At 35.9% G+C, this 24,656-nt stretch overlaps 1 protein-coding gene across 4 annotated transcripts in view; it reads left to right on the forward strand.

Moving 5' to 3' along the window:
- Window positions 1-24,656, forward strand: part of LOC143650462 (hyaluronidase-4-like) — a 137,933-nt gene that overhangs the window by 26,879 nt on the left and 86,398 nt on the right. For all 4 annotated transcript variants that reach the window (XM_077121466.1, XM_077121385.1, XM_077121551.1 and 1 more), the window contains one exon: window positions 8,602-8,690. In XM_077121466.1, coding sequence (XP_076977581.1) covers window positions 8,631-8,690 — 60 coding nt within the window. In that variant the 5' untranslated portion in view covers window positions 8,602-8,630. The remainder of the gene's footprint in view (window positions 1-8,601; window positions 8,691-24,656) is intronic.

A 24,656-nucleotide genomic window follows, 5' to 3' on the forward strand; every position in this document is an offset into this window, starting at 1 on the left:
CTTGAACCAAGGTATGTTTCCCTTTGATTGGACATTGCTATAGACTTACTTTACACTTGATCTTAGCCAAAAAGCCGAGAAGCGATCTATAGACTTACTTTAATTGGGACATTTTCTTGGCCTTAGAACTGTAAACTACCAACTTATTAAATTCCTCTTTTTAAAAGCCATTCCCTTTCGTGTATATTGCATTCTGGCAGCTAGCAAACTAGAACACCATATGACTCTTTAAAATAACAAATTTCCCTAATGGAAAGACAACTAAACCAGAAGACGGAAGACCTGCAGTTATATGGAAAAATTAGAGAAGTCTATGTGTATATCTTAAGTGTGTAGGCTCATACTACAGGGACCACTTTTCTCATCTGGAAAATGAGAGAAGGATCTCCCATGTGCAATTAACAGCCAATAATCCATTTTTTATAAGAGTTAATTTACAAATTTTCAATTTACATAAATGTTTCAGGGAAACATCTATTATTATGTAGAGTAAGGTATAATTCTTAATATCTCTGCATTTGAGTTGTATTAACTTGCATGTAAAACCTTGTATCTTAGGGACCTCATCTTCAAACTAGATGGGGTCATACCTAGCAGCTTTTGAAAACTATAGGACAGTCCTAAAAAGAGTCTGATTTTCATGAGTTCATTGGAAGAGGGATTCTGTTTGGGGCTGCAAGAAGTGTGAGGAAGTTTTGTGCATAGGAGCCTGGAAACTAGAAACAGATGGCTATCTAAGGCAACAGGTTGTCTCTTTTCTGACCTTGTATTAAACCTGAACCCCATGGAAAGAGGTACTTTGGGAAGGAAGTGAAGGAATTGTTTTCATGAAGAGAGATTTGGCAGTCATTTTCCATATTTTGAGGCTGAAAATGGAACACCGCATTCTAGTCAGGAGTTGTGACTGGAATGTGGTACCATTTCTGATCCTTAAGCTGCAGATTTGGGATATATTGGGAGACATAGCTTTTGACCGCGAGACTGGCTGTTGAGTCTGTCCAAGCTTGGTGAAAGGATTTGTTTTGACACAGACAAGACACACCTGGGGACTCTGAAAATATTATTGTGATAGAGAATTTTGCAACAGACCACAGTCTCACAAAGGGTAAAGGGAAACAGCAAACTCACCAATTTGAGTAATTGCCTTAATAAAAACTTTTACACAAAGGATGATGAAACCAGAGTAAAATCGGATCAAACTTATAAAAGGGCCACATGGATGTAGTTTCTAAGCCACACGCTGCCATTGTGCTGCTTTTTATGGGAAAAATTCTCCCACCGTTGTCTATACCTGCCTTGTGGAAATTGGTAACCATTTGTACATGTCCATTGAGTTCTTGATTGTGGCTAGTTTGAATAGAGATGTCTTATAAATGTAAAAGATTGGGTGGGCCATGGTGGCTCAGCAGGCAGAGTTCTTGCTTGCCATGTCCAAGACCTGGGTTTGATTCCCTGTGCCTGCCCATGCCAAAAAAAAAAGTACTAATATTAAATGTAAGACATAGAATTCTGAGATTTACTATAAAAATGAAATTTAATATAAAAAGAATATACATTATCTCATTAATAATTTTTGTATTGATTACATGTCAAAATGATAATATTTTGGATATAATGGGCAAAATAAAACATTAATAAAATTAACTTGATGTGTTTATTTTAAATTTTTCAATGTGGCTACTAGAAAATCTAAAATTACAATATTTCCATTGAAATATTAGATCAGTACTTAACATTTGGTCACTAAATCATATACCATTTATTTTACTTTTTAAGTCATGCATGCAAAAATTCTTAGCTTCAAAAAATTATAAACTTCTTGAGGATAGGTTCTGTTTCTATTTTTCATTTTTTGAGGTGCTTAAAGCACTGTTAGCACTTGATAGGTTTCGCTATATACTTGTTGATTTGAATTAAAGACTTTTTGTTTATTTCTATAAAAATGTGAGCCCCTTTTAGATTGTCCTACATAAGAATATTTTGATAATAAACAGAACTTTGTATTGCTATAAAAAGTATTCCATTTAGAAAATGTATTAATGAATAACAGAATTATTTTAATTCAATTATGAACTCATTTTTCCGTCTTGTTTTATATTTTTAAAAATGGGAGATTTAAGAAAGGCATAGGACAGTTTTCTTCATTAATGTTTTTATTTTCTATAAACCTTTGTTAATTTATCATAGTTGGGAGAAATATTAGCTGAATTTCCAAAATTCCAATTATAACTTTTATTTTTAAGTGCTTATTTTGAAATAGTTTTCTTATAGAAGACTTATAAGAATAGCACAAGAAACTTCTGCATATCCTTCAGTCAGACTCATCAACTATTTACGTTTTGCCACAATTGATTTATTACTTAACATCTACCTATATTTATATTTATCTATATATCTCTCTGTCATCTGTCTATCCATCCATCCATGTTATTAATTTTTTTGTGAGCCATTTGAGAGAGAGTTTCAAACATTATACTTCTTTGCCTCAAAATCCTTGAGTGGGTATTTTATAAGAACAAAGATATTCTCTTATAAAATCATACTGCAATAGTCAACTACATGAAATTTAACACTAATACAATGTAATTGAATATATAATGCATATTGAAATTTCACCAATTGTCCCAAAATGCTTTTGTTTTCAGTTATATGCTTTTTTCCCTTTATTAGAGGAATTGTAAGTTTATAGACAATCATGCATAAAATACAGGAGTCCCATATACCACCCTATTATTAATATTTTGCATTGGTATGGTGTATTTGTTACAACTGAGAAAGCATATTTTTATAATTGTACTATGAACTATAGCCATGGTTTAACTTCCCAATAATAATTTTATGCTATTTTTCCCCCTGAATGCAGGATCTAATCCAATCCATGTCTTTTTTAGTTTTCTTTAATCTAGAACAGTTCATATGGTTCTACTCATCTTCGCCTTCTTTCCTACCTTTAGTAGCACTCACAATTATTTGTTTTACCTTCCACTCGAGAGATAGATGATCTTGTAGAAGTGAGTATTGATCTGAAAGTGAATATACAATATAGGGGGAGAAAAGACATTAAAAATCATCAGTTCTTCCCCTTCCATATTTCTGTCTATCTCCCATGGTGAGAAACCCCCTTCTTAAAGTATTTACTGATTTCCTAAATCCTACAATACACACAAAGTAATTTCAATATTGTTGCATTCATAAAACTTCAAAAAACCCAACAACCTATGAAATACAGTGCATGATTTGTTTGCAGTTCCTTTTAGTTTTAGACTGTGGATATACAGGCAATATAAATTTGAAACTTTTGGGGACTTAGCTTCTGACTGAAATGAAGTAAAAGGGACTAGATTTACCCTCATATCTGAAGCGTCTATTAAAACTCGATGAAATATATGGAACAACACTTTTGAAGACATTGGACATCTTGCAGTAAAAACTGGTAATCCCTGAAAGATGGGAATAAATGGAGTGATACAATTGTTTCAGTTTACTGCCTTGAGACAGTTTCCAAGCTATGTATAGTACAAGGAAGGATAACAGAAGTAAAGCCTGATGCACTCTCTGAAGTGAGGACAAAGAGCTGAGAGTCTGAAGAGTCTGAGGCAGCTAAAATTTGCAGATCAGAGTACTGGAGAGAAGAAAACTGCTGTAGTATATGGTTTAAGCTTACAGCCTAATATTATGTGCTGCTTTGACATCCAGTGAAATTGGGAGGGTCTCATCTAGCCTAATCACAAGTTCCCTTCCCAGTTCTGCTCCTGCAGATAAGATTTCCTAGCTAAACAATCCTCCTTAGCAAACAGATCAAGGGCAGTCCCTGCTTATTCTTGGATATTGTCTTTCAGCCCCTGCCAGTCATGGAACTATTCAAACAAACCAATCACATCCTCCCACAGACTCTGGTTGTTCACTCTGTTCCTGAGTGCAAGTCCTGAGTGGTTCTGCCTGGTGTGCAATGTTCTCCTCCTCCAGGCTTTGAGTATATGTGACTGACAAATTGCTTTCCAGTGTCAGATGACAGGCATTTAGCCATCCTATCCATCGATGAGGGAATCCCTACTTCACCAAATGATCAGGAGGCTATTAAAATAACTGCATGGAGAAAGAATTCTGGAGGTCTGTAGAGGACCCCGTCAAGTATTGAGCTTATTACTGATCATTGCATGAGTGTGGATAAAGAACCAGTTGAAAGGATTGAAGGTAACAGTGGCCAGTGGTTACACTCAGCAAGGAATAATGCCTGCTGTTTTAGTTTGTAGGCTGCCAGAATGCAGTATACCAGAACTAGAACAGCTTTCAAAAAGGCGAATTTGGGACGGCCATGGTGGCTCAGCAGGCAGAGTTCTTGCCTGTCATGCTGGAGACCCAAGTTCGATTCCCGGTGCTGGCCCATGCCAAAAAAAAGATAAAAAAGAATGTTCTAGTTTGCTAGCTGCCGGTATGCCATATACCAGAAACAGAATGGCTTTTAAAAAGGGGAATTTAATAAGTTGCTAGTTTACAGCTCTAAGGCCGAGAAAATGTCCCAGTTATAACAAGTCAATAGAAATGTCCAATCTAAGGCATCCAGGGAAAGATACCTTGGTTCAAGAAGGCCAGTGAAGTTCATGGTTTCTTTCTCAAGTGGAAGGGCATATTGCAAACACAGAGTTTCTCTCACGGCTGGACGGGCACATGGCAAACATGGCATCATCTGCTAGCTTTCGCTCCTGGTTTCCAGTTTCATGAAGCTCCCTGGGAGGCATTTTCCTTCTTCATCTCCAGAGGTCACTGGCTCGTGGACTCTGCTTTGTGGTGCTGCACTCTTCAAATCTCTCATTCTCCAAAATATTTCCTCTTTTATAGGACTTCAGAAACTAATCAAGACCCACCCAAATAGGGAGACACATCTCCCCTAATCCAGTTTAACAACCACTCTTGATTAGGTTACATCTCCAGGAAGATGATCTGATTACATACAGTATTGAATAGGGATTATTCTGCCTCTACAAAATGGGATTTTGATTAAAACATGGCTTTTCTAGGGTACATACATCCTTTCAAACCAGCATAGGGAATTTGATGAATTATACATTTACATTTCTAAACCTATAAAAATGTCCAAACTAAGGCATCCGGGAAAAGAGACCTTAGTTCAAGGAATGTTGATGCATACGAAACACCTCTGTCAGCTGAGAAGTCATGTGCTTCATCTGCAGGTCTCTTGTTCCTGAGCTCCATTGCTTTCAATCTCTGTTCCTCACTTTGCTTCTCTTGGGTTGGCCTTCATCTCTTGATTTCCCTAGGCTCTCTCCAGATTCTGGCTTGCTTAACATTTCATGGCGATGTTTTACTGGGCTCCAAGCATTTTCAAACCTCAATGTCTCTATTCTCCAAGTGACAGCATCTATGTCAGCTCTTTCTCTCAGCTCTGCTCTTTCCAAAACATTTCCTCTTTTAAAGGAAAATCAAGACCCACCTGGAATGGGTGGAATCACATCTCCATCTAATCAAAAGGTCACATCTACAGCTGGGCGTGTCACATCTCTAAAGATAATCTAATCAAAGTTTCCAACCTACAGTATTGAATCAAGATTAAAAGAAACAGCTGCTGCCACAAGACTGGATCAGGATTAAAACATGGCTTTTCGGGATGTATAATACTTTCAAACTGGCACACCAGCTTTCACCAACCAGAGTGGAAAACTTCATGAATCACTGAATACAGTATAGCAAAAGTCTTGCTTGAGTTTGGGGAATAATTACACCTAGATTGATCCCTGTTCAGGTCTTGCCTAACAATCTGAAAAGCAAGACCCAAAGGATCAAACTGTTTCCAAGTAACTTAACAGCATCCCAGAACAAAGGTCAAGAACATTTATAGCTATACAAAAATATCCAGGATCCAAAAAGGTAAAACAACATCCAATAAAAAATTACCAGACATGCAAAGAAGTGGGAAAATATGCTCCATAATTAGAAAACAAAACAAAACAAAACAGTTTGTTGAACCATACCAAGAGCCTACAGACATGTTAGAATTAGCAAACAGGGCATAAAAACAGTTATTATGACTGTATTCCATGTTTTATTAAAAAAAAAAAACTCTATCCTTAATTTGTACCATATATAAAAGTCATTTATTTAGGTCTTAAATCTATATGTAAACCTAAAACTATAAAATAAAATAAAACATAGGAGAAAATCTTTATGACTTTGGGTTAGACAAAGATTTCTTCAATACAATATTGAAAGCATAACCTTTGCAAAACAAGTGGATAACTGGACTTCATCAAAATTTAAAACTTCTGTTATTTTAAAGACTATTAAGAGATTGACAATATAAGCTACAGATGGGGAGAAAATATTTGTAAAATATTTATCTGATAAAGGACTTGTATCCGGGATATTATACAACTCAATAACAAAAAAAAAAGAAATAATAAAAAATACAACTCAATAATAAAAAGACAAATAATTAAAAAGTGGGCAAACCTCTGATTAGACATTTCTCCAAAAAGATATACAAATGACCAATGAACACCTCATGGTCAATGTTCTCAATCTTTAGGGAACAGAAAATAAAAACCACATTGAGATATGATTTCTCACCAAGTGGAATACTAAAATCAAAAAAGACAGATAGTAAGTGTTGACAAGGATGTAGAGCAACTGGGACCAAACTCTTTTCCAAAGTGGCTGCACCATTTTACATTTTCACCAGTAATATATGATAATGCCTGTTTTCCTACAACATAGCAGAGAATGTTGTGAAAAGTCATGCCTTAAGATCATAATCTTTTTTTTTTTTTCTTTTTTCTTCATGGGCCGGTATTGGGAACCAAATCCGGTTCTCCAGCATGGCAGGTGAGAACTCTGCCTGCTGAGCCACCATGGCCTGCCCAAGATCATAATCTTAAGGCATGATTTTTAAAATACTTTTTTGAACAAACAGAAGACTGAAAAAACTATGATGGAAATTTTGCCTTCCCTCTTGGCTAGCTATAACAACATCCGTATAGTGATGTTAAGTAACATATTAAGTTCTCTCACAGTTATTTTATTGGTTTCATTCTGTTCTTTTTATACTATAACTGCTTATCAAAACCTTTCTTCATAGATATTTCAAAGCCCAATTGTGAGTCAAATTTCTATATACTCTGAAGGATCCTCCTGCTTAAAAACAAAAAGCAGTATATACTATGTAATAAAAATTGTATTTCATTGCTTGGTTCATGATATTTAGGAACATCTATAAGGAGACCCTTGGTATCTCCCCCACCAGAGAAGTGAGCTGTAAACATCGTGAAAAGTAGGGTAGCTTGGACCTGCAGTTCTCAAATGAGTCCATGTACTCTTGGGTTCCTAAGACACTTTGATATTTATTTTGTCACAGAAGTCCTTTTGTGTCCTAACAGATGTGCGCTAACATCTACAGCACACATTAAAACTAGTTTAACCATACTGAAAATATTTCAAGGCCACGTTTTTTACTAATGGGTTTCTATTATAAGAGAGTTTGCAAATATTTTTCATCATTATGCAAATATAGAATCTTTATATAATAAAGCCTCTACCTTTTTTTTATAGTATAGCAATGATGCAATAGATACTTATTTAAAGAAATGTTTTTTTACTCATGATCAGGAAATCTGAGTTCCAGCCCTGAGATTCTGATTCAATTCAGTTAATTTCAGTACATTTTCATTCTATGCCTCCTAAACATCAAGCCTTGGTACTGGTAATGTACAGACAAGTTGCTCATAAAACTCCTTATTGGTTTGCCTCCTCCATGCAGGGAATTTTTCTTCTTTTTTTGGTCTGTTGTTTGCTTTTCATAATTGTGTATTCCTTGTCCTTCCCAACATTATTGACACTATAAATGTTAGTGGAATTAATATAGTGGTAGAGCCCACATGCATGTGTTAAGTTTCAAAACATAGAATTAAACAAAGTGTGAAGACATTGTTCAGTTCTCCCCAAAGTAATTGAAAATAATTTCATCGAGAAAATGATACGTGAGGAAAGCCTTGAAGAAAATTGAAATTCTGACAGACACAGAAGGGATAGAAATAAAATAATTGTTTATACAAAGATATGACAGAAAAGTCTACCTCCTATGCTACTAGAGGATAAGTTTGCATGGCAGGGTGGTGGTGACAAATATAAGTTTAAAAAGATCATTGGAAACCAAATATGAAGGCTATTAAATACTATTTAGGGAGTTTGAAGAAGTTACCTATGATTTTAATTACTATTATTTTATGACATAGGTAAGTACACTTCAGAATTGGACAGTCAGCTCTTTCTGATCCTGAAGAGAAACTTCATAGGCATGTTGAACTTATACCAAAGAAATAAAGTATGCTTAATCACTACCTTGCACAACAACATTTGCTACTCCCTTTCAATAAAGCAATTTTTATAAACTATGTTTATAAGACTATTTTATTATTTTAGTAAGAACTTCCACTAAAGGTACTTGAATGCTGGTGTATGTGTCCATGTAACAGGAAGATTGTGTATTTGTAAAAGGGAGTTTAATTCTGTGATCTGAATGTCATGTACTTTACTTGCCCTTTTGTATGATAAATAATTATCCTGGTATTTATTTTTTTCCATGGGCAGACTCCGGGAATCAAACCCAAGTCTCTGGCATGGCAGGCGAGAACTCTGCCACTGAGCCACCGTTGCACTGCCCATCCTGGTATTTTGAGGTATGTCCATCTTCAATTTTTACAAAATTTTAAATTTCAATCTATTCATTAATGTATATATCAAATAAATGAGTTTAAAGTATTTCTAACGTACATATTATTCAGAAATTTAGCATGGTCTTTTTGTGTACTACATTATAAATGGATTTTTTTAAACTCTTGGGATATTGGGAATCTAGAACCTTACATTTTTCACCAGCTGAGAAGACACTTAATTCAACTAAGAAGTGCGACATAAGCGCCACAAAGACCTCACTTAATGACCAGCCAAATAAAAACAGAAGTTTAGAGGTTTCATAGCTGCTCACAGAGAGCACTTGGAAAGAATTATTTTGGACTGTTCTTACTGTTGCTAAAGAATGGAATTAAAGAGATAATTAATAAGAAGCCACGAAGAAAACAAGCTTGTCAGCATTCAAAACTGATTACTAGGAAATTACTCTGTAGTTAAAAATCTATAGTGTTTCAACAACATTTTTTTAGTAATGCTTGTCCCAAGGGATTTTCACTGTATATATTTTACTACAAATAAATTTGCTTACCTTTACTCTATGCAGAGCTTTACAAACCACCATTGCTTTGACTTGATTTTGCCAGTTTTCATGAGGGCCACCAACCCCATTGAAAACAATGAAAGGAGCCCTCCAAGATGTGGGGGGTACCCTGGCAGTGACAGGTTAGGATTTTGAGGTTGTTGCCTTTGTTACTTATTCTAAGTCAGATAATGAGCTGTGGCCTCCATTGTTAGCAACTAAGAGTCTGTTAATTCTGAGGAGCCCCTTATTGTGAGTATAACAAAGGGAGATGTGTTTTTCTAACCTAAAAAGTTGGATAAGTTACTTTTATTCTTTCATTTCTTCAATACTTGTGACATAAATAGTTATTTTAAAATTAAATGTTTTATGTTTTTGATTAAAAAAATTATCTTGCTTAGATTAGGTAGCCAGAGTGTTTGGGTACTGAGAAGTACATGAATTGAGATTTGAAGGACTAAGGCAGGTTAACTAAAATGGTCTAAGGCAGATTAACTTCTCTCAATCTCAGTTTTTATCATCTTTAAAATGGAACCATTAATCCTTTAATCTCAAGGATGCAAGAAAGAGAGATTATATATGCCAGAGTTTTTCATTAAAACAATAATGTGCTATACTGCCTCATTTTCCATCCTTTCCACAACACATCTTTAATTCTATTTTTGCTTCTCAAAATTCCTTGAATTTAGAGCCAGATTAGGGTGTAGGCCACATGAACAGCCCCAGCTGGAAGCCAACCTATAAAATTGCTACACAGGCCCAGATTACATTGAAAATATGTTGCCAGATAATGCAAGTTTTGACCTACCATTCTTGGCAAAATGTAAATTTTTGGTCTCACTCCTGCCAAAAGAGACAAGCCCTTAAACAGAAATAAAATTATTAAATCAACTTTACTTAGTTTCTTATGTACAAACAGATACAAGTAGCCGAAATTCCAAGGCCTCAAAATGCAGACCACGATGCTGTCTAATAGGGACAGGATCCATCTTTTGCTCAAATTTTATCTATGAATATGCCTTCAACTAAATTTTCATTTTTTTTCAGAATATTGACATGCTCTGACCAGCAGAAGTCAATCAATAAAGAAAATTTGTTTCTCTGTAAATATTTTATTAACATAATTTTACATACCCTCTAAATAAATGGTTAACAAATGGTTTTTATATATTTGTTCAGAGGTGCCAAAATCATTTGCCTGCCAAAGATGCTCAGGGTTTCTTGCACTCACTATGCTTTTCCAGTAAGTTATATTGAAGTCCTAACCCTTAGTATTTGTGAATGTGACCTCATTTGGAAATAGAGTCTTTTCAGATGTAAAATAAGATGCACTCATATTGGATTCTGATGGACCCTATTCCCAACTGGTGTCCTTATAAAAAGAAGGACATTTGAACAGAGTCAGACACACAGGGAGAACACCATGTGAGAACGAAGATATAGACTAGAGCAATGCATCTACAAGCCAAGGAACACCTAGGATTGTCAGCAACCACCAGAAGCCAGGAAGAAACAAAGAAGGTGTCTTACTTTGCTAGGACTGCCCATAACAAAGTATCAAAAACTGGTGGCTTGCAACTCTTCAAGTGAAATCATTGCCCTCCCCACTACGTGGGACATGACATCCAGGGGTGAAAGTGTCCCTGGCAGCATGGGAGATGACTCCCAGGGATGACCTGGCACTGCCACCATAGGATCAACAATGCCATCCTGACCAAAAGGGGTAAAAGAAGTGTTAAAAATAAGGTATCAGTGGCTGAGAGAGTTCAAATAGAGTCAAGAGTCTATTCTGGAGGTCACTCATACATAAGCTTCAGTTGGACATTGCTACCTATCATAACTTGCCAAACCCCAGCCCAAACCATTCCTGTCAATCTTAATGAACACTGGGGGCAATATATAATGGGAACAAAAGTTCCATGCACTAGAGTAACTTTCCAGAAACTTACAACCTCCAGATGGGTTCCTGGACTGTATAAGTCTTGAAACCCAGAGGGGCCAGCCTCTGCAGAACATCAGATAGTTTCATTTCCCTATCCCATATTATCAACAGCCCTTTCCAAGATGAAAAAGTTAGAATGGGCATAGCCGAAATGCCCAAGAGTGGGAGATAGATCAAAGGCAATCGTGGAGTTATACAGAGAAGATAGGGTTTAACAAGTGACTATGGTTGCTGAATCATTATATTGATATTTCTTTTAGTCTGCAGTATCTTAGAGCAGCTAAAAGTAAAAAACTAAAATTGTGAAATTGTAACCCATACCAAACTCTGAAATCTGTTCTACAACTAATTGTGGTGATGTGCTTTGAAATTTATTGCTTTTTTGAATATATGTTATTTTTCACAAAATAAAAAAGTCAATTGTGATGATAAATACACAACTGTATGATGTTATTGTGAACCATTGATTTTGCACTTTAGATAATTACATGGTATGTGATATATAATATATATCAATTAAAAAAAGCAAAAAAATACTGGTGGCTTAAACAACAGAAATGAATTGTCTCACATTTCTGAAAGCTAGAAGGCAGAATTAAGGTGTCAGCTGGGACATGTTCCCTCTGAAGTCTGTTGGGGACTGGCAGTGGCTTGCTAGTAAGCATGGTGTCCTTTGTCTTGTGACATAACTCAATTTCTGCCTCTGTCACATGGCTGTTTTCTCTGTTTGTCTGTCTGTGTCCAAATTTCATCTCCTTGTAAAGACACTAGTCATATTGGATTAGGACTCATCCTAATTCAGTTTGTCCTCATCTTAACTAGTAACATCTTCAAAGATATTGTTTTCAGAAGACCAAGGGTTAAGGCTTGAAGATATTTTTTGGGAGGGCACAATTCAATCCATAACAGAAGAATTCTACCTGAGAGCCTTCAGAGAGAGTATCACCCTGCCATCATCTTGATTTTGGACTTCTAGACCCTAGAAATGTGAGAGGGAAATTTCTGTAGTTTTAAGCCACCCAATTTGTGGTACTTTGTTATGGAAGCCCTAGAAAACTAATGCACTTCCTTTCAGGGAATTTTATGATATTTCCTTGATTTTAAAGTATCAGGATTTCAGAGAAACAGAACATTAAGGGTATGCATCAGTTTAAGATACGTTCCATTAGAGAAACACTAAAGTGGAATAAAACAAGTTTTAAAATCTAGGCAATATGGTAGTTCCATTCTACTGTGAGCAGCTCTAGCACATAGTACAGTCTCTATTTTAGTACTTATCACATTATATATATATATGTATACACACACTTAACCGTAAAGGGTATAAATTTTCTCTATGAGACGTTGGTGAAAGAAAAGTCATGTTTATTTTGAAAACTACAAATAAATCTGACTTTTAGCTTCTGTGCCAGTTTGAAGCTATTATGTATCCCAGAAAAGCCATGTCCTTTAATCCTCATTCAATGTTGCTAGATGGGATCATTTTTATTGTTTCCATGGAGATGTGACCCATCCAATTTGGGTGGTAACTTTTGATTATTGGTTTCCATGGAGACGTGTCTCCACCCATTCAAGGTAGGGTTGCTTACTGTAGCCCTTTAAAAGGGAACCATTTTGTAAAAAGCATTGGAGCCAAGAGAACCCATGTAACCAGAGATCTTTGGAGATGCAGAAGGAGAACACCTCCAGGTAATTCTTATGAAACAAGAAGCCAGGAGAGAAAGCTAGCAGACGTTGCCATGTGCCTTTCCAGCTGACAGGTGTTCTGGACCCACTGGCCTTTCTGGAATCAAGGTATTGTTGCCTGGATGCCTTAGTTTGGACATTTTCACAGCCTTAGAACTATAAACTTGTAACTTAATACATTTCCTTTTTAAAAACAAGTCCATTTCTGGTATATTGCATTCCAGTAGATTTTACAAACTAAATCAAACTCCTTTCCAGAACTGTCAATATGTCTAATATTAGTTACCAGAGAGCCTCTTTTTGGGTAGTTCAAGATTCCCAGGGGCATTATATAGTTGATCTAATCTCATTGGGGAGGAATGGAATTGTTGCCTGGTTATCATGCTCATGTAGCCTATTTGATAGTTGGGTGATCTGTTGCTTGCAACATACCCTTCCTCTATGGTCAACTCAATGCCAGGAACCTTCCCTAGGACTCTCAAGATACAGCAACAGAGGTTGAGTCACTAGGTACCTATATACATTCCTTATCAGAGGTTCTGCCACCCACTGAGGTTTTGAATAGGAACAGGACCCAGAAGACCACCTCTAATGCCCAGTCACCCCCTTTTGAGCTCCAAACAATGACCTTTATCTATTCACCTTCTGATATGATCCAGTATAGTCTGCCTCAACAGGCCTGAACTCCAAACAGTTTAATTTTCTTCAAAGAGTTCTGTTTGTGTGTATTGAATGGGAAAAAGGCAATTGTAGTATAGAGAACAGACCACAATTTCAAGACAGGAAAGGAGGGCATTTATTTTACCATGGTGAATCAACAGGAGGAAAAAAAATAACATTAAACTACAATCAAGACCTATCAGTTGATTTGGCATGTATGTCTCCCCACGTCCACTTAAACAGTGGCTTCCTTGAGGATAAGAGCTGTGTTTTCTTTGTGAATGGGTCCTCAGCACGCAACCCAGTGCGAGCATATGTTACCAAGCAATAAATATTGCCTTAATGAACTGAATGATTATAGGTTATTATTCTTGTCTTCTAGAATAATTCTGGCCTTAGGAACTTTTAGATGCCCTAGAATGTGAAATCAATTGAAGAAAACTCAAGAACAAATCTCTCTTCTCCAACTATACCATTTCAATGAATTTTCCCCCAGAGTTATAAGGAATATTAGTCGTCAAACACACTAAACTGGAATTTTAAAATTCCAGTATCTGAAATAGATCTCAGTTTTACTTTCTACCCTTGAGAAATCATTCTGTCTCTTTGTACCACTGTATTCACATATTTTAAAGTTAAGTGTTCTGAATTTAGATGGAAAGTACACACTGTTCATTGAGGGCACAGAAATATCTTTGAAAGTGAAATATTTGGTGGGTACACAGATTTTTGTACTTTCCTTTTGTTATATATTTAGCAGTTAGTTTATATCACTGATCAATATCAAAAACATTTCATGTGAGAACAAGGAAGTACCTTGGTTAATGTTCAGTTACCAGAGTACATTTCAAAGGCTGGACTATTTCACTGCCTCTGCTCATAAAATTCCCTCATTTAAAATGTCATTTTAGCCAATTTTCAGGCTTAATCTTTAGAGGGCTAAAGTCTCATACTGCTGCTTTTCATCCATTCACTACGTAGTACGTATTCACCATCAGACCACTACCATACATAAAAGGTTACAATCACCCTGACAGAATTTACTTATGGGACTTGTTTAAGCACAAATTGGAAGAATTCAAACTCCAGAGAACAGAATGACCCAGAAAGTTTTATTTATTCAGCACGTATTTATTGAGATGTCTTAGGGAAGGAGCTTTAGTGAGTTCTGATGAAGACTATGATTTATTTGTAAATACCACCCTTAAGAAGATTGTTATTTCTTGAGGTAGAAACAGCACAAGAACATAACTATAATTCAGGACATAAAGTGATAAATACTTAAGGGAAACACAACTCAGAAGTGATACTGCCCATTTTCTAAGGAATTTCTAGAGGAATAGGGCATTTCAGCTTAGAAGGGTCATTGAATGGCACCTTAAAGAAAGGTCTGTATTTGGACAAGGGGAGATTGTGTGGAAAGGCATTCCAAGTGCAAAGAACACATTGAGCAAAAACACACACTCAGGCTGCATCAGGCAAATCATCTACCACAAACAATAATGAGCATCATTGTGTTATATTTCCAACTGGGCATATTAAATATACATATTACATTGGAAAATGGAATGTGTCATTTTGAAACATATACTCTATTTGTTACTTCTATAAATACTCAAGAATTGACTAATAGAAAATATGTTCAGAGTAAAATAGTTCCTCCTGAATTTCCATTGATTGTTTTCCACATTTTCCATGCCAAAGTCAGTTCTTAGTTCAGGACAGCTATCATGAATCATGATAACTTGACATTAATGATAGAGAAAAAATAGTATTTCATTTATTTACGTAGATCATTATAGTTTTGTAACTTTTTGACACAGTTTAATGTTAAAAATACAGTGAGAGAAAAAAGATTACTATCAACATTTTATAAATGAAAAATCTGAGGCCCCAAGAAATTAAGAATCTTAAAATTATGGAAGAAAAGTGGCATAGCTTGTGTTGGAATTAAAACTGATCTCTTTTGATTCATAATCTAGTGCTTTTTTCACCAAAAATTCATAATCTAGTGATTCCTATAAAATCTAGTATCTTTAACACTCTCTTGAAATTTAGTGCAAGATGACTTTATTAATTTGTGTAATACCTTTCTCACTAAATTTTAAGGCATGCCTGTTTATAGACAACCCTGGTATGTCCTACACATAATTGAATGTCAATAGCTTTTTTAATATAAAAATGAATTCTGCAACACATCCTATTTATGCTGGGGAACAATTTGTTTATATAACTTGTGTTGACAAACTTCTTGAATTAGTTTTCAAGGCATGTGGTTGAGGGTGTGTTGCAGTGCTTTTCAAAGGCAGGCCTCTGACAAATCTGAGAGGACTAAATTCTTAGTATTACAAAAAGCTTATGAATTGTGTGAATATGAGGAAGTTGCTCAACTTCTTTAAATTCTAATTCATTTATCTGTAAAAGAGGATGGTGAGAGAATCTCAGCAAAATGTTGTGAGAGCAGAGAATGAATTACCGTATATGTAACTGATGTGAATACCTCCATGGCATTCAAGGTGTAAGACATGCCATGTTTCTTTATTTTCTAAAGGGAGCTATCTCAGAATCACAACTCATCAAGTCAGTGAAAACTCCGATACAATTATTACATGGGGTTGTTCTCATTGGAGCTTACAAAATCCCTGGGGCTTACATGTTCACAGGAAAATGGAAGGGCCTTGTTCTTGGTTCATAGAAATGGCCATTTTTTCCCTTAACTCCATTTGGTTGCTACATACAGGGGCACTTTGTGCACAATCTGAACAAACATAATTGTAGTCAAACACAACTTCTTTGCCATATATTAGACACTGCCTCTTTGGATGGGCTGACACATGAGTGCTCAGGATGTTCCTTATTGCTAACCGCTTAACCACAAACACCTTAGTCAAGGTGCTCGATACACAGCATTAAATGACCAGTTTTCACATGTATGCAAACATTTGTTCCCATATAATATCTTGTTACCTCTAGATGCTAGGTGCAAGCCCCTGGAGTGGTTTACAACCCTCCTCATACTCCAATGTGGGGAAGTAATACAAGGGTTGAGCCACTGTCCTGCAGTCTACATTTTCATTCTCTTTGAGACAGTCCAGTTTTAATTGGCTGAGGGCTTTGAAAAATGAGTCCTATGAACTTTCACTCTGTCAGTGAAGGAAATGGAGGGCATAGAGTCACGACCTCATTCTATCACCAATAAAAACACAGTAGAAAAAAATTAAGATACTGATAAATTTCTCAACAAATCATATTGTTGCATAGGCAAATCACATCATTTAATAATTACTTAATATCTATTGCTTATTATCATTATTATTGGAACACTAGAAATACTTATTGACTATGCACCTTTGACTCTTCTATATATTATCTTCCATAAGCTTTAAGGTATAAGAGTAAGATTGCAGCTTTTGGCAGGAGACAACTCTGGTTTTGATATTTTGGCTCTCCCACTTAAGATGCTGTGAACTTGGGCAAATAACCTTACCAAGCCTTAATTTTTCTGTAAAATTAATTGTGAGGGTTAAATGCACTTAACTCAAATAGCTTTAAATTTCATTTGCCAATACATATAAATATTTCTTAGCTATAATAATATCCCAACTGTCAAGGATTTGAGCCCCACCTGCATGCTAGCAAAAACTTCCATCTTTGGGTAGAATTTACTCCCAAATTTATTCTTTCTAGGAGACCCAGTGGTTGAAGTTTGCCTGCAATTCCTTTTTCTCAGGTCCTCTGCTCTCACCCCTACACTGCTGATCTCATGCTTTCTCCCTCTGTGGCCAGTATAGGAAAACTCCTTTAGTGTTTCATGACTAGAGATGTTTCTCATAGAAAAGCGTTAGGTCCTTAGTAGCACAGAGCTTCTTGAGGCAAAGAGGGCAATATTAGGGAAGGTCAAGCATGTCTTGTATCACTGCTCCCTCATTCAGACAAGCTACCAGGCCATGCCTGCTCTTCTAGATGTTTTCTTCTCTCATAGACTCTGAGGTCCTTTTCTCCAGACCAAGCTTCTTCAGGGGATCCCAGTTCCTTCGACTAGCATGCAGATGCCTGAACACAATCTGTGTGCCAGGTTTGAGTTCCCTTCCACAAACATCCTGGGCCACACAAGGTATATGTCTGGACATCTGTTTCAGTGTTCTGGGACATTCTGTGATGGCTGAGAAGCTTCTCGGGCATTCTGTAATAGAAAGTTGTGCTATCAGGGGCACACTAAAGATCTTATGCCAGGTTTCAACCCTGACCTAGTCCAAAATTGTCCTTGCAGCATAAGTAACTTCCACACAGTAAACTCTCAGCAAATACCATTCCCTTCTGTCTTCTTGGCCTAAGAACAATTTAATGTATTTGCTAAATAGCAGACTCTACAGCATATTTTTCTTTATGCTAAGCTAACTGTTTTTACAGTAACAATATCTGAAATCCAGGTACTAGCCTACACTGCTGTAGTGTAACTGGGTTAATCAGAAATACTATTATTGGAGTGTTTAATAGTAACCAGAAAGAGTTACAGTACTGCAACATGAAATCCATTTCAACTTAGACTCCAACAAATGGAGCAGAATAAAATTGGTTACTTGAGTACCATGTGACAGAAACATCACATAGAGTGGAACATTCAGGTTAGAAGTATAATAGGCCAAGCCAATAAACAAAAACTCTCCCCAGGGTTTACAAGTAAAGAGGAAGCCAACTGTTTTCAAACTGTATTTTTGGGAAATGAAGCCTCTAAAAGCCTGCATTTAGGTGAACTTTTAACTTTTGCCAATGCGAAGTCCAAGAACTATTTTTAAAGTCTTTTAGGCACTGAGGGACAATACAAACACTGAACAGTGTGAAGTACCATCACGGGAAGACAGAAGATGATTAGTAGAGCTGGGGCAGTACAGGAATTGTTATCCAGACCTCACCAGAGACTGTTTCTTTGAGGCTGTTTCTTTTTCTGCTCTGGTTTAAGGGTTCTCACAAAATCTTTAAGGAGGTAGATCTTGAAGTTGATAAAATTAGGTAGTCTGGTTCAAGAGTTTTCACTTCTCAACCCCTAGTCAAGGCCATCTTTCTTGACTACAGTAGCCTACTGACTAGAACTATCTGTACCTCATTTCCTTAGCTTAGATTTTCTCAAAGGTTTAAATTCCTTCTTGAGAAATTTATACTATGAAATACATATAGATGTCCAATGAAGCAAAATAAAGTGTTCAGAAGCCTGTCTGAACAGTGATAAATGGATGGTTATCATGTTATAATTTTTAGCATCTGTTTGCTGTGACTATTCTTATACTCTTCCTTTCCCGTAGAGCAGGTCTTCCATTCTCTATTGAACATCCCAGAACAAGCTGGAATTCTAGAACAGCTTTGTTAACTAGCCCAAGTAATAAGGGTAAACTTATTTAAACACCGCTCTGTTCAAATAAGTTTACCTTTCAATACGAACAAATAGAACTCCAAAACCTAATTTCTGAAGGAAGCAATTTAAAGTTTTGAGAAAACCTCAGCTAAGGAAATGGGGCACACATACTTCAAAACTGAAAAGCTGAAATTATTTTTCTCACCTTTGTAAAAAAATCTCACCATTCATTTCTGATAAAGGTCAAAGATGTGAAGAAGCCCTCTGCTGGCCTTTTGCTAATAGCTACTAAGCAAATTGAAGGCCTGTACTAAGCTTTGGTCTAACATATGTGAGCTTTCTAAAATTACCAGGACAGTCAACTCTTGGATGATAATTATCTCAGATTGTAAATAACCTCTCATCATTACCAGAGGCTACTTTAATTTACGTGGGTTTCACTTGAGCAGCAGTCAATCAGAAATGATAATGGGAAGTCATATACTCTCTATTTATTCTTATTTTCTGAGAAGAGGTTTTCACTCTTCAGGTCCCTATTTGGAGACTCCTGAAAACCTTTTATTTAGAAACTTTACTATCACCATGGTAATATTACTACTACTACTAACACCCACAATTACATTCAAAAAGCATTTTCCCAAATTCTTATTTCATTCTCATCCACCAGATGGTGCTACTCACATTTCTTAAAGATACCAATTTACTTTTGTGAATGAACTTCTTACAAAGGTTTTCAGTGCCATGTTTTAATATTCAAAAGTTACAAACTTCATTTATCCAGAATTCTGTAATGCAATAAGGAATTTTGTAATTAGATACCTGTCAATAGTAGTTGAAAAGCCAGTTGCCACACCATCAGATATTTAACTTTTAAGGCACTAATATATATTTAAACCAGAAGTAAGGCCAAGTGATTAGGCCAAATTATGATTACAGAAACTATGCAATCAACAGGGCTTCCACCATCTACCTGTTCAATATCTTATCCCTAACAAATATGTTCCCTTGTCCCATAGTACTGCTTCATTTTAAAATTGTTTTTAGAATGACCTTGGAACTTAACCTTTAATAATTAAAAATTTTTATAAAGATCCTTTAATATTCTTTTCTAACCACAAAATTTGAAGTCTCTAAAATAGGGAAAATAATATTTATCCTGAATATAACAGCAATCTGAAAGATGGGGACAGATGGCTTGGTCTGTGAATTATGTTCACGGGACTGTGGCAGAGCAGACAAACTATTCCATTTGCTACCTTGTATATCCTGGTCCCTTTGCAAATAGATATGGCCATAGGACTAGTTCTAAACAAACGAAATATGAGTGAAAGTGAGCTGTGTCATTTCTAATCTGAGGTGGTGACAAGCTCATGAAAATTTCTCAAGTTTCTCTCTTCCTCTAACAGGATAACTGAGAAATCTGGATGTTTAAAATGGTTCAGCTACACAATGCTGCTACCTCCATTGGCCTGGGTACCTGAGTGACTATATGGAGTAGAAATCTCTGCCAATTTATGTGAGAGATGTAGTATGCACGAAGAATAAACTTCTGCTGTGTGGGATTTTGGGGTTGATTGTAATTCTTGGGTTTATGCTCACAATGCTGCTAGTTTTCTCTCTGCAAGGTTGTGCTTATGTCTTACACCATTCTAAACCAATACATTACTTGATTGTGTTGTGTTCAGATTGTGTTATTAGGGCATATCTTTTAAGTATATCTATATTCATCTGTAACAATTATTGCATTTGAATTCTTGACTTTTATTTTCCTGTCTTTCCAAGGATTAACTATAAAAATTTCAAGAGAAGGCATTCTAGCATGAGCTCTATAGACCAAACTGATTGGAGTCTCAGTCATGCCATTTTTTAATCCATATTATGTAAATTTTATGAACACCAATTTCCTCATCTCTAAAGTGGGAGTAATAATAGCACCTATCTAATAATTTTGTTGTGAGTACTGATTAAATCAGATAGTAAATATATTTTGAGTAATATTTTGAAAATTAATAATATTTTTTTTTCTGAGTTCATGACTTTTATCTTAGTGTAAAGGAGGCCTTCATCTGTGTAGGAGGGATTTAGAGTTTGTTATATGAGGAATGCAAATGCAAACAGTAAATTAAAAGTCTGCTTTTAACACATATATTTGGATTAGTAGACTTGTAGGTTTGGAAAATTCAGCTAAGTAGTTCTCTGGTGGTGGAGAAAGGTTACTCCTTATACCTATAACTGCCAGGCCCTCTCTGAGGAATTGGGGAAAGGGGAGAAGAGGCAGAGGGTGAATGTGAAGGGAACAAATGTCTCTCTGCGTTTTTCCCTCTCTCAGATTTGGCTCTGACCAAGTTGTTCTTTAGGTAAATGGAATGTAAAGGTAACATGGAGGGTAGAGAGATGCTCTTGATCCCTCCTACTCAACATCTGGGACTTTGGGAAGAAGCAAAGACTCAGGCTATATGTATCAATCTGGGTCACGTAAAATAAACTCAGTCATGTACTATGGATAAGATGGAGGAAAGCTAGCAGGATTAGCTTTCTTGGTCTGCCTTTGATCTCATGTGGTATAGACTGACCCCAAGTTACTGAATTTGTGGCTGCAGAGTTGCCAGAAGGAATGACCATAGCCTGACAAGAGGCCTAAATAACAAGTTTTTATTTATGTATTTTTATTAAAGACGTTGTGAGTTTACAAAACAGACATGAATAAAATATAGGATTCCCATATCCACACCAACACCAACACAGTGCGTGGGTATATACATTTGTTGCAATTGATGATAGCACATTTTAAAAACAGTACGACTAATTAAAGGCCATGGTTTAATTAGGTTAGGGTTTAACTGTGTAGTGTAGGTCCCTGGATTAAAAAAAAATTATTATGTTACTATATATACAAGCTAAATTGCCCACTTTGATCACATTCAGATATATATTTCAGTACTGTTAACTGTGTTCACAATGTTGTGCTGCAATCAACACTACCCATCACCAAAACATTTCCATCATTCCAAATAGGAACCCTGCACAGTGTAAGTCTTAACTTCCCATTCTCTATCCCTACCCCATCCCCTGGTAAGCTATATTCTAGATTCTGACTCTATGAGTTTGCTTATTCTAATTGTTTCAAATCAGTCAGATCATAAAATATTTGACATTTTGTACCTGGCTTATTTCACTCAACAGAATGTTTTCAAGGTTCGCCCACGTTGTCAGGTGTAATTCTATACTTAGCTTTCTGAGGAGCTGCAAAACTGCTTCCACAGAGTCTGCAGCGTTTTACATTGCCACCAACAATATAAATGAGTGTTTCTATTTCTCTGCATCCTCTCCAATATTTGTTAGTTTCTGTTTGTTTTTTTTTTTTTTTCATGTAACCATTCCAGAGGGTGTGAAATGGTACTCGTTATAGTTTTAACTTGTATTTCCCTGATGGCTTATGATATTGGGCATCTTTTCTTGTGCTTTCTGGACATTTGTATATGTTCTCTGGAGAGATGTTTTTTCAAGTCTTTTGCCCATTTTTTAATTGGATTGTCTTTTTGTTGATAAATTGAAGGATTTCTTTATATATGCTGGATATTAATCCTTTATTTGATATGTGGCTTCAAATATTTTCTCCCATTGGGTAGGTTGTTGCTTACGTTCATGATAAAATCCCTTGAGGAACAAAATTTTTTATTTTGAGGAGATACTATTTATTTTTTCTTTTGTTGCTTATGCTTTGGGTGTAAAGTCTAAGAAACCATTGTCTAAACCTGAAGATGCTTCCTTAAGTTTTCTTTTAGGAGTTCTAGCTCTCTTATTAAGGTGTTAGATTCATTTTAAGTTGATTTTTGTATATGGTATGAGGTAGGGGATCCTCCTTTTTTTTTGTTTGCAAGTGGAGATCCAGTTTTCACAGAACCATTTGTTGTAGAAACTGTTCTTTCCCAATTGGATGTTATTTTCCACCTCGTCAAAAAACCAGTTGTCCATAAATATAAGGGTTGATACCTGAACTTTCAGTTGTATGCCATTGGTCTATATATCTGTCCTATGCCACTATCATGCTATTTTTATTACTGTGGCTTTGTAATACGTTTAAGACCAGGAAGTGTAAGCCCTCCATATTCGTTCTTTTTGAAGAAGGTTATAGTTGTTTAAAAGCCTTTCTTCTTTTTTTTAATGTAAGTATTTAGAGATATAAATTTCCCTCTCAGCATTGGTGTCACCAGTATGTCACTGGTGTAATAATTTTTGTATGTTGTATTTTTATTTTCATTTACTGCAAGATATTTCCTAATTTCACATTTGATTTCCTCTTTATCTCTCATTGGTTCTTGATGACTATATTGTTTAATTTCCAAATATATGTGAATTTTGTATTTCTCCCTCTATTGTTGATTTCTAGCTTCATTCCATTGTGGATGGAGAATAAATATTGTACGATTTCAATATTTTTGTATTTGTTGAGACTTATTTTGTGACTCAACTTATAATCTATCCTGGAGAATGATCCATATGCACTTGAGAAGAATATATATTCTGTTTTTTTATGTGAAGAGCTCTAGATATGTCTTTTAGGTATAGCTGGTTAGTATATCATTCAATCCTGTACTTTCCTTATTGATCTTCTGAATAGGTGTTCTATCCATTATTGAGAGTGATAGGTTAAAATCTGCTACTATTAATGTAGAATCGTCAGTTTCTCCCTTCAAATCTGTCAGTATTTGTTCATATATTTTGGACTCTGCCATTTGGTGCATATATTTATAATTGTTACATCTCCTTATTGAATTGTCCCCTTTATCAGTATATAATGATCATCTTTGTCCCTTGAAACTGCTTTTAGTTAAAGTCTATGTTATCCAACATATAACCACCTTATCTCTTCTGTGGTTATTACTTACATCATATATTTTTTTCTATTCTGTGCTGGTTTGAAAGGAAGTATGCCCCCTAAGAAAACCCATGCTTTAATATAAATCCCATTTCATAAAGATAGAATAATCTCTATTCGATGCTGTATGTTTGAAACTGTAATGAGATCATCTCCCTGGATGATGTGATTTAGTCAAGAATGGTTGTTAAACTGGATTAGGGGACAACATGTCTCCACCCATTTGGGTGGGTCTTGATTGGATTATTGGAGTCCTATAAAAGGGGAAATGTTTTGGAGAAAGAGATTCAGAGAGAGCAGAGCAGAATGACATAGCCATGAGAAGCAGAGTCCACCAGCCAACGACCTTTGGAGATGAGGAAGGAAAATGCTTCCTGGGGAGCTTCATGAAACAGGTAGCCAGAAGATGCTAGCAGATGACGCTGTGTTCACCATGTGCCCTTCCAGATGAGAGAGGAACCCTGACCGTGTTCACCATGTGCCTTTCCAGATGAGAGAGAAACCCTGAACTTCATCAGCCTTCTTGAACCAAGGTATCTTTCCCTGGATGCCTTAGATTGGACATTTCTATAGACTTGTTTTAATTGGGACATTTTCTTGGACTTAGAACTGTGAATCAGCACCTCATTAAATTCTTCCTTTTAAAAGCCATTCCATTTCTGGTATATTGCATTCCAGCAGCTAGCAAACTAGAACATATTCTAAAAAAGGAAAAAAACAAAAAACACAAACAAACAAAAAAAACTATAGCTCAGATGCAGCTTCATTCAGTGTTTTAACATAATTACATTACAATTAGATAGTATTGTGCTGTCCATTTTTGAGTTTTTGTATCTAGTTCTGTTGCACAGTCTGTAACCCTTCAGCTCCAATTACCCATTGTCTTACCCTGTTTCTAACTCCTGATGGTCTCTGT

Source organism: Tamandua tetradactyla, chromosome 1 (assembly GCF_023851605.1).
Source record: "Tamandua tetradactyla isolate mTamTet1 chromosome 1, mTamTet1.pri, whole genome shotgun sequence".
NCBI lineage: Eukaryota > Metazoa > Chordata > Mammalia > Pilosa > Myrmecophagidae > Tamandua > Tamandua tetradactyla.